Source organism: Typopeltis vanoorti, chromosome 24 (genome assembly GCF_054136105.1).
Source record: "Typopeltis vanoorti isolate ZY-2024b chromosome 24, IOZ_Tvanoo_1.0, whole genome shotgun sequence".
Lineage (NCBI taxonomy): Eukaryota > Metazoa > Arthropoda > Arachnida > Uropygi > Thelyphonidae > Typopeltis > Typopeltis vanoorti.
The window spans coordinates 7,216,442-7,233,596 of NC_143572.1; the positions used below are offsets into that span (position 1 = coordinate 7,216,442).

General features: G+C 37.9%; 1 protein-coding gene across 4 annotated transcripts in view; it reads right to left on the bottom strand.

Annotated features, from left to right (window-relative positions):
• Positions 1 to 17,155, bottom strand: part of HPS4 (Hermansky-Pudlak syndrome 4 protein) — a 304,728-nt gene that overhangs the window by 127,086 nt on the left and 160,487 nt on the right. For all 4 annotated transcript variants that reach the window (XM_090413587.1, XM_090413586.1, XM_090413589.1 and 1 more), the window contains one exon: positions 784 to 878. In XM_090413587.1, coding sequence (XP_090269713.1) covers positions 784 to 878 — 95 coding nt within the window. The remainder of the gene's footprint in view (positions 1 to 783; positions 879 to 17,155) is intronic.

A 17,155-nucleotide genomic window follows, 5' to 3' on the forward strand; every position in this document is an offset into this window, starting at 1 on the left:
TGTTCCGAAACGAGTTTGTTAATGGATCTACCTGTCTGTCCATAGTAGGACAATTTACAAGAGCACAGGACCTTGTACACACCAAGTAGCATAAGAGGTGAGAGTTTGTCTTTAGGAGAAGCTAACCAATTGTGGATTTGGTTGATTGGTTTGTAGATAGCAGCCAATTTATATTTCTTCATAAATTTTGAAAGATGTTCGGAGATACCTTTGACATATAGTATGATACATATATAATGTATAAAATTATAAAATGTATAAAATACATTGATTATTTGATTATTTATTTCCAATTATTGGTTTAAAGAACCTCTGGAGGAACCTTCCGTTTTTCAGCTGTATTTGTTATATTTTTGATTTTCACTCCTGAAAATCTATATAGAAACACAGTCATCAATTGCATGTTTTATAATTTATGTTGCTCCCACCCACAAAAGGCTATTTGTTAACCTATAGCATTTTGTACCATGGGTGGGCTGATTTTTTTTTATTTTATATATATATATTTTTTTTGCATTTTTTAAATTTATTTTTTTCATAATCTGGAAACCCTGCTCTAGAGACCAAACACGGAACTTTTTCAAGCCACTTCAGTTTTTTCTCCCACCTACAAGTGGGAATTACATTCTTTAGATTGGATCCAGTTAGGTATGAAATGTAGAAGACAATGCTGATATGAATATAGCAATTAGATATGACATCTATATATGAATTTTTTTTTATGACTAAACCATATTCTTTTAACATGTGCATTATAAAAGAACCACAAAATATCATTCTTACCATTTCTTATAAAACAAACATCCACCAATTATACCAGGAAAGTCTTGACATGACTGCAATAAATGGCATGCTTTCAGGTTTATCACAGATGATTTCTGTTAAAATAAACATCAAATTTTATTCGTTTGTGTCCTCTGCCCCACACAGCATGATTAATGAATTTTCTAGGCTAAAGAATGTTGTAAAACCTGGCCCATCTCTTTTCGATGCAGTAGTGGTACAAAAAAATTTCAAAATTAAAGGGAACTTTATATAGAGAAAAATTACTTTAATCTAGCACTATACAAATGTAAAATTATATTCTGACTATGAAAAACCTGAGGAATTGCACACTATTTTGATATTAGAAAATCTAATAAACTCATGAAATAGCATAGTCGGTAGATGATATGGAAATGGCCTCAAACAGAGTGGGATCAGCAATATCACTTTAAGAAAAGAATTAATGTGATATGGGAAGGTTGATAAAATTACAGGCTGATAAGACAGTACAAGGGAATAATGAAACAGGCACAACTGCTTGCATATCTTCAAATTTACTGTTATAAATATTTGAATAACAGTAGAAGTAGAAACAGAAATAAGGGTGATGCATATATAGCATTGAGATGGTTAGCCTACTGATTATTCATAACTGAATACATAGTAAATACAAAAGAAAACTGTTCATTTCCATTTTCATTTGGATTAACTGAAAAACATGTAGGATGGTGTAATGTTGGAGGTTTAATGGATTTTTTACAACACTCAGAAAGGATTAAAAAGAATTTAATACTTCCTATATTTCATCCTAGTCACTAGGACATCTACGAGGATTACAAAAATAACTAATGTAACATAACACAAATATCATACAATACTAAGCCCAACCACGTGGGTGACACTAAAGTCCTATCTAGGTGGAGCGCCTTCTAAGGGCGGTTGTAGGTGGCCTGGAATATAAAGTAGGATCTCTGGTGATGAGTGTTTCCCAAATTTTCGGAAGCTTAATGCAACCGTATTTATTAAGATTTGGTTGATTTCTAAGAGCTGCTGCTGCTTCTAAGAATAGTCTCTCTTTCTTGAATTTGCTGTGATGGAGCATGGTGGTTTTCTTCCATGATACTCTGTAGGTGGTGTCCAAGACACGGTCAGCCAAGCCTGAATGACCATAGTTGTGTTTACAGATGTAAGACTTGTGTTCCTCTAAGCAGATGGATGCTGATCTGCCTGTCTGTCCAAAGTACGCCAGCTTACAGGAACAGGGTACTTTGTAAACTCCAGGCAGAGAGAGAGAGAGGAGGGAGCTGATCTTTTGTAGAACGGATAAGGGTAGCAAGTTTGCAGTGGGGTTATATGCTATGTGTGTGTAGGTTGTACTTTTTTAGAATCTTGGCTATTTTTTCGGATGTGCCACGGATGTAGGGTATGGTGATGGCATTTTTAAATTCTTGTTGACGAGAAGGACCGGGAATGGGAGAGGAACTAATTATTTTTTTTGATACTGTGATCGCTGTAGCCATTGGAGAGGAAAGTGTTGTGTATATAGTTAAGCTCAGTAGTGAGGGCGGTTCCACTGGAACAAAGATTGTGGGCTCTCTTGGTAAGAGTTTTAATAATGCCATATTGTTGAGAGGGGTGGTGGTGTGAGAGTTTGTGAATGTATCTGCCTGTGTGTGTGTGGGTTTTCTGTATACAGTGAAGGCAAGTGTATCATTAGGCAGGTGTGTGACTAAGGTGTCTAGGAAGGGTAAACAATTGTTCTTTTCCTTTTCCATAGTAAACTGGATTCTTGGATGTAGGCAATTGAGATGACTGAGGAAGGAGTCTAATGTGTCTGGGCCATGAGGCCAAATAGAGAACACATCATCAACATATCTTAGCCAGATAGAAGGTTTGAATGGGGCTGAGTCTATGGCTCGTTTTTCAAAATCTTCCATATAGAAATTGGCAAGGGGGGGGGGGGGAACCAATGGCAGTTCCTTCTATCTGCTTGTAGATTTTATTCTTCCAAGAAAAATACCCAGAATTAATGGCAAAGGAAAAGAGATCTAAAATGTCAGAAGGGAAAACTTTTTGTAAGAGATATAAAGTGTCAGTTAAGGGAATATTAGTAAACAAAGAGGCTTACCAAAAATCCACAAACCCAATTCCCCACTCAGACCTATAGTAGATGCCACCAATGCACCTTGCTACAGACTGTCTAAACAGCTGGCCAACTCTCTGACCACCCCCCCCCCTCACTGGAAGGTTCACTTCTTATATAAAAAACTTGATCCACTTTAAAGCCCTCATAGAAAATTTAACCTTGAATAAAGCAGACATATTGGTAAGCTTTGATATCTCCTCTTTGTTTACTAATATTCCCTTAACTGACACTTTCTCTCTCTTACAAAAAGTTTTCCCTTCTGACATTTTAGATCTCTTTTCCTTTGCCATTAACTCTGGGTATTTTTCTTGGAAGAACAAAATCTACAAGCAGATAGAAGGAACTGCCATGGGTTCCCCCCTCTCCACCCCTTGCCAATTTCTATATGGAAGATTTTGAAAAATGAGCCATAGACTCAGCCCCACTCAAACCTTCTATCTGGCTAAGATATGTAGATGATGTGTTCTCTATTTGGCCTCATAGCCCAGACACATTAGACTCCTTCCTCAGTCATCTCAATAGCCTACATCCAAGAATCCAGTTTACTATGGAAAAGGAAAAGAACAATTGTTTACCCTTCCTAGACACCTTAGTCACACACCTGCCTAATGATACACTTGCCTTCACTGTATACAGAAAACCCACACACACACAGGCAGATACATTCACAAACTCTCACACCACCACCCCTCTCAACAATATGGCATTATTAAAACTCTTACCAAGAGAGCCCACAATCTTTGTTCCAGTGGAATCGCCCTCACTACTGAGCTTAACTACATACACAACACTTTCCTCTCCAATGGCTACAGCGATCACAGTATCAAAAAAATAATTAGTTCCTCTCCCATTCCCGGTCCTTCTCGTCAACAAGAATTTAAAAATGCCATCACCATACCCTACATCCGTGGCACATCAGAAAAAATAGCCAAGATTCTAAAAAAGTACAACCTACACACAGCATATAAACCCCACCGCAAACTTGCTACCCTTATCCATTCTACAAAAGATCGGCTCCCTCCTCTCTCTCTGCCTGAAGTTTACAAAGTACCCTGTTCCTGTAAGCTGGCGTACTTTGGAGAGACAGGCAGATCAGCATCCATCCGCTTAGAGGAACACAAGTCTTACATCTGTAAAAACAACTATGGTCATTCAGGCTTGGCTGACCATGTCTTGGACACCACCCACAGAGTATCATGGAAGAAAACCACCATGCTCCATCACAGCAAATTCAAGAAAGAGAGACTATTCTTAGAAGCAGCAGCAGCTCTTAGAAATCAACCAAATCTTAATAAATACGGTTGCATTAAGCTTCCGAAAATTTGGGAAACACTCATCACCAGAGATCCTACTTTATATTCCAGGCCACCTACAACTGCCCTTAGAAGGCGCTCCACCTAGATAGGACTTTAGTGTCACCCACGTGGTTGGGCTTAGTATTGTATGATATTTGTGTTATGTTACATTAGTTATTTTTGTAATCCTCGTAGATGTCCTAGTGACTAGGATGAAATATAGGAAGTATTAAATTCTTTTTAATCCTTTCTCAGTGTTGTAAAAAATCCATTAAACCTCCAACATTATGTCTTCACAGCACTTAAGCCTCTATACATGAATGTAGGATTGTGATGTGCATTTTATGTGATGTCAGCACCCTACGTGAGGTTCAGTGGTTTTCAGTCAGTCATTTGGAAGAAATAATCTATTTATCAACACTGCAAAGATGTCTTAAGTATTACCTAAGAGAATGAGAATATGTTAGAGAGGACAAGAGAAGGTTCATTAAGTTGGTTTCAAGTCTATGAAATGTGAGATATCAGGGGGGGGGGGACAGACTGATGGAATGCAACTTGCAGAGCCTTGTGAATAGGAGAGAGGATATGATTGAACCATAAGTTGGTGAGGGGTTATCAAATTAATATGGAGAGAAGATTTTCCATAGAGTAGGAGATAAGGGTAGAACAAGCAGCCAACTATGGAAGGAGGGTGTGAGCAAAGGGAGAAGTGAGAACACATTCTTTGCATGGAGAGAGTGGTACGTGAGTGAAATGCATTGCCTGAAATTGTGGTCAGTGCAGGAACTATAAATGGGGTCACAGTTTGATGATCTTTCTGTATGAGTGTATAGATATCTCGTGACGAGTCTTTTTGACTCCATGGAGGACTGATAATAATATAGTGATGTGGTATAAGCAGAACTTTAATGTTCAAGTTCTATCAAAATAACTACCAAAAGATTTTGCATCACACTTTTTTCTTCCAAAATTATCCATATATACTTTTTGTTTAAGTATATGTTTATAAAGTTAAACTGGTAATGATTATTCTTTCTTTCTTGCAAAGAACACAGTTCTGCTAATGAAGCGTTATGATGTTACTATCCTAAGCTTCCGTTTTGACATACTGTTTAAAGTCAGCCATCTAGAAGGAATAATAATAATAATAAAATTGCGATTTATATACCCATAAGAGGTGTAATGGATACTAGGACAGCACTACACGGTTAAGTCTGTATTATTATTCGAGTCTCTGAACCTTGGCTATTTTTCTGTTTCTGGGACACAGGACATTGTGTTTCCAAGCCCTGGGAATTCTGGGACTATACATTTTTGCTCATGAAAATTATTTTTTTTTAATATATATATATATATATATATATATATATATATATATATATATATATATATGCCATCTCTTTCTTGGTCTTCCGATTCTTCTTTTTCCATTTATTTTATATCTGTATAATGTTTTTGGTAGTCTGCGGTTTGTCCATTCGATTTAAATGTTCTATCCATTTTTGTTTATACTGTCTTATGTAGTAATTAATTGGTTTTATATTCAAGAACTGTAAAATTTCTTCATTTGTTTTATGGTCCCACTTGGTAAACCGAGCTGTTTATCTCAGAAATTTCATTTCTGCTGTTTGAATTTGTTTTTCATCTTTCTCTTTTATGGGTTCATGATTCACTTCCATATATAAATTGGTTTTCACAAGACATTATATAGTCTGATGATAGTGTGTTTTTGTACTAAGGATGGCTTAAATATATTATATTAAAACATTGCTTTGCTGATTGTTCAAATTGAGATTCAATCTTCAAGGGCCAATCTAGATACAATCTCAATTAATTTTCTTGTTTTAAAAAATTTCAAAATTCACTGATCAGTTAATTTTTTTTGAGCTACATGAAGATTGTATATACTCCTCACCCAATTCATTTAAAATGTAATTCAGCAATATTTACAAAAGTAACTACAGATTCCTACTATATTCCTAAGAGAGGAGACCTCCACATAGCCTTTAAAGGAATGTGGAGAACCGACCAGAACTTCTGACCTAATGTCCAATCCTCACCTTCTCGTGGTGCACCCTGTAGGGTATCTACTTGGATACTGAAAGAATGAGGATGGGCTGGCAATTTGGGATTTAGCCGACCAAATTGCATTCTTATTGGTTAAACCAAAATAAAAAATGATGGTACAACATGACAAAATTTCATGCCGACTGGGGTGTCGCCTGGTTAAACAAGGTCCCCGTTGTTTTCACCAGGGAAAAAGGGTAAACAGCAAAAAGTCAGCTACTGGAACAAATCTGAAAACACACCCCAACTCAACATCACCAGAGTTAAAGATCGGTACTATCAACGTAAGAAGCCTGAATGGCAAAGAAATGGAGCTAGCTGAGGAATTAGATAAGTACCAAATCGACATAATAGGAATGACTGAAACAAAAAAGACAAAAACTGGTGAGATCTTTCTGGGCAATAAATACAAAATGTTATATTCAGGCAATGACAATCAAGGAAAAGAAGGAGTAGCCATAGTATTCAACACAAAATAAGATGCTAATCTTCTTGAATGGCAGTCAGTCGCAAGTAGAGTAATATGGGCAAATATGAGAATGGGAAACAGGACAATGAGACTTATTTGTGCCTATGGTCCCACAGAAGGTTCTACTAAGGTAGAAGTGGAGGAAGTTTTTGAGGCTTTAGAAAAAGCAACTGACACAATGAAAAAGGAAAAGTTGGTCCTTGTTGGGGATCTAAATAGCAGAGTAGGAAATGATTGCGAGACATACGAAAATATTTTGGGAAAACCTGAAGAAAACACAGACTGATTCAGCCAGAGAGGCATGTGGTGAGGCTGTCTGCAAGGATAGAAAAATCAGAACTCCATGGTGGACACAGGAAGTTAAAGAGGCAGTGAAGGAAAAGAAGAAACCATATCAAAAGCTTCTGGCAAATAAGTTAGCTTGTGCTCTGAGAGAATACAGGCACAAATGTAAGAAAGCTAACCACTATGTAAAACTAGCTAAACAAAAGTCATGGGAAGACTTTAGTAAGAGCATTGAAAATAAATATCAAGAAGGTGGCAAGATATTCTGGAGGTTGTTGAAGAAGCTCAGAAATGGAGGAAAGAGTGCTGTAAAAGGAGTTAGAGATGATAAAGGTGACATGAAAATAAGAGAAAAAGATATCCTTGAAGTATGGAGTAATTACCTCGAAAAATTGCTAAATGAAACAATCAGTGATAGCATAGTGGTAAAAAACACTCAACAGGCATGCAGTCAGGAATACATATCCATACTTGAAGTAGAAAAAACCGTCAAAGGCCTGAAATGTGGAAAGGCAGCTGGAGTAGATGATATTCATCCAGAAAGGCTCAAGTATGGAGGTATAAAAGTCTTACATTGGCTGCACTGCATAGTTCAGAAGGCCTGAACGGAGGAACGAATTCCAGATGATTGGGATAGAGCTCTCATAGTACCCATATATCATCAGTTGCATCAGTCTTGGGACTGGTAGCTCAGGAGCAATTTCCTCCATTATGCTCTGTCATTGGCTTTCTTCTTAATCTCCTCATAAGTCCTCAAACCTGTGCTTTCTTTGACTTGGTCAAGAAATCTTTTCCTTGGTCTGCCTTTTCTTCTTTTCCCCCTCTATTTTGCCTGCAGTTATTCTTTTCACAAGTCCATTGTGACGAAATATATGTCCATACCACTTATCCCTTTTAATTTTGATCGATTTAATTAGAGTTCTGGTTTCTTTATCTCTCTCAGGACTTGTTCGTTTGATTTTTTTTCTGTCCATTTTATTTTGTTCATGCAGTGCCAGCACCACATTTCAAAAGCCTCCAATCTTCTTACATCTTCTCTGCATAGAATCCAGGTTTCACATCCATACAGTGCAATGCTCCATATCAATGGCTTTACTAACTTTTTTCAACTGTAGGTTAAGGTTTCCTGTTAAAATGCTTTTCATCTTAGAGAATTGGGCTTTTGCATTGTTTATTCCTGATCTTATGTCTTCTCTTGTTCTGCCATCTCCTGTTATTAGGCTTCCTAAATAGCTTTTCACTTGTTTTATAAGACTAACTACAAGGGCCATGTAGTTAGTCTTATCTGTGTTGATTTTCATTTTATATTTTTCAAGGTTATTATTTAGTAATTCTAACATTGTTTTTAATGTTCTTCTGTTTTCTGCTACAAAGGCTATGTCATCAGCAAATCTCATACACGACTTGCTCACCATTTATCTTTATGCCACTATTTATTTTATCTTTAGTTTCCTGAATGGCCTTTTCAATATATAAATTAAATAAAAGTGGTGAAAGTATACATCCTTGTCTTACTCCACTCCTTATATTTATTATTTTCTCCTTATCATTGATTTTAATCAGTCCATTTTGATTTTTTTAAATTTGATAAATTATTTTCCTATTCCTCAAACCTATGCCGATATTAGCTACACAATTTAGGAGTATTTGCTGGTTTACTTTATCAAACACTTTCTCTAAATCAAGGAAGCAAATGTAAGTATTTTTACTAAGGTCTAATCTTCTATTATTGTTCTTAAACAGAGTATTGCCTCTTTTGTTCCTTTATTCTTTATGAATCCAAATTGGTCCTCATCCAATAGACAATCTATTTTTGAATAAATTCTATTTCGAATAATTTTTAGCAGAATTTTGCTAACATGTGGGATTAAAGATATTGTTCTAAATTGGCTGCATTTATTTGCATTATTCTTTTTTTGGTAATGATATTATAGTTGAGTTCATAAACTCCTTTGGTATTTCTCCTCTATCATAGATTTGGGCTATTAATTGATAGAGTAAGGTTTTTGTCTCATCACCTAGATTTTGTAGTAGTTCCATAGGAAAATTGTCTACACCTGTACTTTTTCCCATACTCATTTCAGATAGTCTTCTCTTCTTCTGCAGCTTTTCCCACTTAAGTAGGGTCGCTGAGAAAAACCGTCTCCTAGTTCCTCCGCCTTTTCCCCCTTCCACCTTGTCTCCTACATGCACAAAATGTCCAACTTCCTCTTCCTCATCATGTCTGCCACATCTTTTCCCCTTCCAACATTCAATGTTCCCACTTGCTGCTTTATCAAATTCTTCTTGCATTATTGGGGGTCCTAGATTATCTTACCCATATATATCAAAAGGGAAATAAAACTGAATGTGAAAATTACAGAGGTATATACCTACTGAGTGATCCTGGTAAGATTTATGCAAGTATACTTGAGAAACCGTTGAGAAGAATTGTGAAAGAAAAGCTTGGTGAAGAACAAGCTGGATTCAGGCCAAACAGAGGTTGTCAGGATCAGATTTTCACTTTACGACAAATAGTTGAGAAATCATGGGAATATAACAAAGATCTGTATTTAAGTTTTGTAGATCTGGAAAAAAAGCATATGACAAAGTGCCAAGAGAGAAGCAATTCAAAACACTACAGTTATATGGTGTCAATGGGACATTATATCAAGTGATAGTTAGTTTTTATTTCAGTTGTAAGTCAGCAGTTAAGATGGTATAATGTAAAATCTGGTGTCAGACAAGGATGTACATTATCCCCTCTGTTATTCATTATCTATATGGATCACATTATGAATGAAAGGGTTAATTTAAACCTTATATCAAAATCGGAGATGTTAATCTCAGCTCTTTGCTTTAAGCAGATGATGTTATACTTCTAAATAAATCCACTACAAGTCTGCAAAAGATTCCCTGACTAAATTGAATAACTGTTGTAATAGATATGGTAATTTATTTATTTATCCTTATGGCAAAAGGAATACAGAACAGCTACAGGTCAATGTTCAGTTTGGAAAGCCAATCCAAGGCCTCATCTGACACGGTGTGGATTTCCTGTAGGCCACCAACATGAAACTGGCACCTTGGGCAGTCGTTCACAATATGCGTAATCGTCTGAGCCATGGGAGAACAATCACAATAAGGGTAGTCTAACAGCCTCCATTTATGTAGTAGGTAGCCACATCTGCTCAGGTTAGTTCTGATCCTGTTGATTGATGAATAAATCTTCCTAGGAAGTGCAAAACCAGGCTGCAGAGCACGGGGATCTTCTACCAGGAAGCCGTTTGTTGGACCAGTATTCTCTCCACGTCATGTGTTGATGGCAGGACAGCTGAAGAGAGTTCATCCATGGACCAGAAAGGCTTTCTAGATTTTAGGCAAAGATTAGGTGGCTTTATGAGAGTCTGGTGCAGGAGCAGGAGTGGGTTGTTCATCGCTTTATTAAATTCTTTAATCGAAGCTTGTCTTCTCCATATGTTTGGTGGAGAAATGTTACATAGGACAGGCAGCCAGGAGAGAGGGGTGCTTCTCACTGTCCCACTAATTGTGCACATGGTAGAGTTTAGCTGGTTATTTATAATATTAGTGTGTGCACTTCTTTCCCAGGCAGGAGTACAATATTCTGCTGCAGAGAATGCGAGGACTAGTGCAGACGACCTTGGGACTTCTACACCACAACCCCAGGTTGTTCCAGCAAGCCTTGAAATGATATTGTTTCTCGTTTTAATTTTGTTGGATAGGTTGGCGATGTGCATTTTATATGTTAGGCTTCTGTCCAGGTTCACTCCAAGGCATTTTGGTGAGGCTCGTGTTCTACCATTTTTCCACAGAAAGAAAGGCTGAGTTGTCGATTCACCTCTGCATTGTTCAGGTGAAATACTGTGGACACAGTTTTTGTTGGATTTGGCTTCAAGTACCACTGCTTGAAGTACTCTTCCAGGATGTTCAGGTCTGTGTTCAAGGTTGATTCCAGGTTGACAAAGGAGGTAAATTGATGTAGGATCGCTAGGTCATCAGCATACACTGATGACCTAGCGTACATCAGTGTACATATACTTGCTTTCGCTGGTATGTGGTAAGTTGTACACGTACATGTTAAAGAGTAAAGGGGATAACACAGAGCCCTGTGGGAGACTGTTGTGAAGGAATCTGGGCCTGTTCTTTTTTCTGCCAATATGGACCCAGATCTTTCTGTTGGAGAGAATGGATTAAAAAACCTGAAAAGTTTTTTTGTACCTTATATTTCCTAGCTTTAGAAGGCCCCTGATCCAGACTGTGTCATAAGCTGATGTTAAGTCAATGAAAGTGGCTCCAGATTTAAGTTACTTCTGGAAGCCTGCTTCAATCTGTGTTGTAAGGGCCAGGACCTGGTCACAGCGACTTCTTCCTGGCCTGAAGCCAGCTGTTCAATCAGCAGTTAAGTTCTCTTTTGATGAGTGGTGAAATTCTTTTAAGAAGAATTCTTTCAAACAGCTTAAAGATGGAGCAAAGAAAGGAGATAGATCATAGATTTTTGACATCATTTAGATCTTTCCCTGGTTTCAGTACGGCAATTATTTTGGCTTCCCATCAGATTTGGTAGTTTTCCAGTCATTATAATTTTTTAGAAAAGGGCGGCCAGCCATCTTTGACCTTGTTGACCGAGATGTTTTAGAAACTCGGGGGAGGATACTATCCACTCCTGCAGCCTTGCCATTCTTGGTGAGTTTTAAGGCTACCTGCATCTCTTCCCGAGATACTGGGTGTACAAGTTCAGGAAGCTTGGGGCCCATATTCAGGATTTGTCTGATGGAAGATTGCACAGTAACTTTCCTGATAGAGCTGGGATGTATTTTGGAGGTTTTCAATAAATGATTAGCCATTTGATCAGAAGTTATTGATCAAATGGCTAATCATTTGACCTGTTGTTTTGTGTTGTTGGTTCTGCTGCACCTAATTTTCTCAGAAGTGACCAGCTTTTCTGGCTAGAAGTGGTGAAATCGAGTTCATGGATGGTTGAAATCTATCTTTCCTTTCTGTTTTTATCCAGCATTGCTATGAGCCCCTTAGCAACAGCTGAGTCTTCAGTCTCTTCATATTTGGCTAAAAGTTCCTCAGTTTCTCTACTCCAGCATGGGATGTATTGTTTTCAGTAGCCTCTAGGAATAGAGGCTTTGGCTGCAGTTTTGATTAGTTTAACAAATCTTGTATAGCAATTAGAGATGGGTGGAAATGCTTTAATGGTTTGCTCGATTTGTTTCTGAAATGCATTCCAGTTGGACCTAGAATGCATTTGCATTTGCGAAGGTTCCATCTAGCGATTGGTGTTCTGCCGATGACTAGAATTGATGTACCTATCTCTATTAGTGTAGAACAATGCTGACTATTAGGAAATCTGTTGAGGATGGTTCTGGTTGTTGGCAGAGGGTGGTCTGTAGAGTCTTTAGAGACTATGCACAGATTTGGGGTGTAGGTTCTGTTCCATCTGGCTGAGGTGAGACTGCCTTCCTGCTTGGCATCGTAAATCAAATACAGGTTATATATGTCACTCCAGTTAACTAGATTATAACAGTCCGGGTTGTTAGAGGAATATTCCCACATGGTGTGATGAGAGTTGAAGTCACCAACATAGATAGCAGGTGAGGTGGTGGTCGGTCCATCTGATCAGGCCAGGATTGAGATAGTGGTTTGTAGACATTGTAGATGGTGGTATTTTGAACTTTAATACCTATGGAGTGTTCTGCATCAAGTACACATAGGGTTTTGTCCGTGATGCCAGGCTGGATGTTAGGTTGCCAGGCCATGCTTGGGATAGCAGCTATAAAACATGAGAATTAGGCCTGGGATCTTTAGTCTATTGAGGATTGGGTCAAGCACGAGTTTCCTGGAGAGCCAAGATGTCAACTGCTTTGTCTTTGGCTATTTTGCCGAAGACTTCTGCTTTGGATTTAGTTATGGTAATTTTTGACCTTCATTTCTGCAGATATGGTAATGAAGGTCAAAAATAACAAGAAAATGAAACTATGCAGAAGCATTGAAAATATCAACTGCATGTTGATATTCTCACAAGTAAAACATTTCAGCTACTTAGGCATGATTTTTAGTGAAGATGGTAAATTAAATATGGAAATAGACAACAGAATCAACAAAGCTGGTATGGTATGGTAGGAAGTCAACTGAATAAATTCATATGGAATAAGAGAGAAATTAGTCGGAACACTAAATTAGCTGTATACAAGACAGTGTTCAAACGAGTTATAACTTATGGATCTGAGAGCTGGATCAGAAGTAAAACACTTGACCAAAGACTAGAGACCGCAGATATAAGAGTCCTGAGAAAGATTAGAGGCGTGAACAGATGGCATCAATGGCAATATCATATAAAAAAATGAAGATATTAGGAAATAACTTGATATTGTCAGCATCCAGGAATGCATTAGCAGAGCTAATCTCAGGGTGGTATGGTAACTTAAACAGAATGGGCGAGGAAAGATTAGCAAAATAAGTGTTCTCTGCCAAGTTGCCAGGAAAAAGACCCAGAGGAAGACCAAGATATAGGTGGACTGATACGGTACAAAGTGCCTTAAATGACAGAAATACAAGATCTGATAATGTTGGAATCTTGACAAGTAACAGACTGATTTGGAGGAAAATTGTAGATAAGAAGTTAGTAATGATGTATATATTTCATGTAGTATTATCATATCCTATACAACCCTTGAGGGTACATGGCAGGAATTTGATGATGATGATTAAAGTAACTGATCTTCATAACTCCTATATGGTTTGGATCTAGCTTGTTCTTCTCAAAGTTTCTCATAACCAATTTTTCTTAGCATCTTCATAAGCTTCATAAGGGGGGTGCTTAAGGGTCAAAGCTGTATAACTGAGAGGAGACCTCCACATAGCCTTTAAAGGAATGTGGAGAACACCAACCAGAGCTTCTGACCTAATGTCCAATCCTCACCTTCTCATGGTGCACCCTGTAGGGTATCTACTTGGATACTGAATGAACGAGGATGGGCTGGCAATTTGGGATTTAGCCAACCAAATTGTATTCTTATTGGTTAAACCAAAATAAAAAATGATGGTACAACATGACAAAATTTCATGCCGACTGGGGTGTCGCCTGGTTAACAAGGTCCCCGTTGTTTTCACCAGGGAAAAAGGGCAAACAGCAAAAAGTCAGCTACTGGAACAAATCTGAAAACACACCCTAACTCAACATCACCAGAGTTAAAGATCGGTACTATCAACATAAGAAGCCTGAATGGCAAAGAAATGGAGCTAGCTGAGGAATTAGATAAGTACCAGATCGACATAATAGGGATGACTGAAACAAAAAAGACAAAAACTGGTGAGATCTTTCTGAGCAATAAATACAAAATGTTATATTCAGGCAATGACAATCAAGGAAAAGGAGTAGCCATAGTCTTCAACACAAAATAAGAGGCTAATCTTCTTGAATGGCAGTCAGTCGCAAGTAGAGTAATATGAGCAAATATGAGAATGGGGAACAGGACAATGAGACTTATTTAATAACATGTAAGAAAGTTTTGAAGCGAATAAAAGTTGAGCAGCTCTCAGATGTTAACTGTAGACTAAAATACACAAATATTATTGAAGAAAAAATGAAAGAGTTTGAGAACAGGAATCAAACCTTGGAGATTCAGTTGCAAGCCTTGAAGAAAGCCCTGATTAATTCAGCTAGAGAGCCATGTGGTGAAGTTGTCTGCAAGGATAGAAAAATTAGAACTTCATGGTGGACACAGGAAGTTAAAGAAGCAGTGAAGAAAAAGAAGAAAGCATATCAAAAGTTCCTGGTAAATAAGTCAGGTTGTGCTCTTAGAGAATACAGAGACATATGTAAGAAAGTTAAACACTGTGTAAAACTAGCTAAACAAAAGTCATGGGAGGACTTTGGAAGAATATAGAAAATAAATATCAAGAAGGTGGCAAATATTCTGGAGGTTGTTGAAGAAGCTTAGGAATGGAGGAAAGTGTGCTGTAAAAGAAGTTAGAGATGATAAAGGTGACATGAAAAAGATATCCTTGAAATATGGAGTAATTACTTTGAAAAACTGCTAAATGAAACAAGCAGTGATGACAGCACAGTGGTAAAAAACACTGACCTGGCATGCAGTCAGGAATACATATCCATACTTGAAGTAGAAAAAGCCATCAAAGGCTTGAAATATGGAAAGGCAGCAGGAGTAGATGATAGGTGGTTGGTTGATGGAGAGATATCAAAGAGTAGTTTATTCAGGAGTAGAGTCCAAAAGACGGCCTGTGACTAGTGGTGTGCTGCAGGGCTCTGTTCTTGGACCACTGCTGTTTAATCTGTTCATTAACGATATAGTGAAGGATCTAAGTGGAACAATTCATTTGTTCGCTGATGAAGCAAAGTTGGGTAGGGCAATAGTGAATGGAGAAGATGTCAAAGTCGTGCAGGATGACTTAGATAGATTGGAGTTCTGGGCTAAGGAGAATGGATGTCAATTTAATGTGACAAAATGTAAGGTTATGCATTTTGGGGTGAAAAGATTAGCAGCAGTATACCACATTGGTGGAACTGTACTCCAAGAGATCGATGAGGCCAGGGACTTGGGAGTGTTGGTGGATAGGGAGATGAAGTTTACGGGGCACATTGCAAAAGTAGCTAAATCAGCTCATCAACTCACTGGGTCGTTGAAAAATACCTTGACGAGCAGAGACAAGCAAGTTATTGTACCTCTGTACCGAGCCTTGATAAGACCTCATCTCGACTACTGTGCCCAGATTTGGTCACCTCAGTTCCTTCTTGATGGGGAGAGGGGTGGAGAGGATCAAGAGGCGAGTGACTAAGATGATAACAGGTCTATGGAATGAACCATATGAGAACAGGTTGAAGATCTATGGGTTGCAGAAACTAGTTGATAGGCGGAGGAGGGGAGATATGATTGAGACATTCAAATTGCTAAAAGGATTCTATAGGATTAATTCAGAGGATATTTTTGAGATCAGGACTGGTGGTGGGAAAACTAGGGGACACCTATGGAAGCTGGGCAAGAGTGTGGTTAGCAGGGGAGTTAGAACTGGGTTCTTTACTTTTAGAGTGGTAAATGAGTGGAATAAGCTGCCAGAGTCTGTTGTGGGTGCTATGACGGTGAACGAGTTCAAGACAAGGTATGATAGATACTGTGAGAATGTAATCGCATAGTTGTGTGGACATGATGTTTAGGGCCTCCCTCGATGAGTCTAAGGACTCCTGGAGTCGCCCGAAATAATAATAATAATAATAATAATAATAATAATATTCAACCAGAAATGCTGAAGTATAGTGGTATAAAAGGCTTACAGTTCACTGCATTATTGTTGCACTGCATAGTTCAGAAAGCCTGGACAGAGGGACATTTTCCCTATGATTGGAGTAAAGCTCTCATAGTACCCATATATAAAAAGGGAAATAAAACTGAATGTGAGAATTACAGAGGTAATTCCCTAATGAGTGTTCCTGGCAATATCTATGCAAGTATACTTGAGAAACGATTGAGAAGAATTGTGGAAGAAAAGCTGGGTGTAGAACAAGCTGGATTCAAGCCAAATAGAGGCTGTCAGGATCAGATCTTCACTTTACGACAAATAGTCGAGAAAGCATGGGAATACAACAAAGATCTGTATTTAAGTTTTGTCGATTTGGAAAAGGCATATGACAAGGTGCCAAGAGAGAAGCTATTCAATACGCTGCAGTTATATGGTGTCAATGTGGGAATTATATCAAGCAATACTTAGTCTTTATGTGAGCTGTGAGTCAGCAGTTAGAATTGAAGGAAGTACAGGAAGTTGGTTTAATGTTAAATCTGGTGTGAGACAAGGATGTACATTATCCCCTCTGTTATTCATTATCTATATGGATCACATTACGAAGGAAAGTGGTATTAAACATGATATCAAAATTGGAGATGTTAATGTCAGCTCTTTGCTTTATGCAGACAGTGTTATACTTCTAAATAAATCTCCTACAAGTCTGCAAGATTCTATGACTAAATTGAATAACTGTTGTAATAGATATGGTATGAAGGTCAGCAATAAAAAGACAAAGACAATGAAAATAGGCAGAATCATTGAAAATGTCAACTGTGTTGTGAATGGAGAACCTGTGGAACAAGTAAAACATTTCAGCTACTT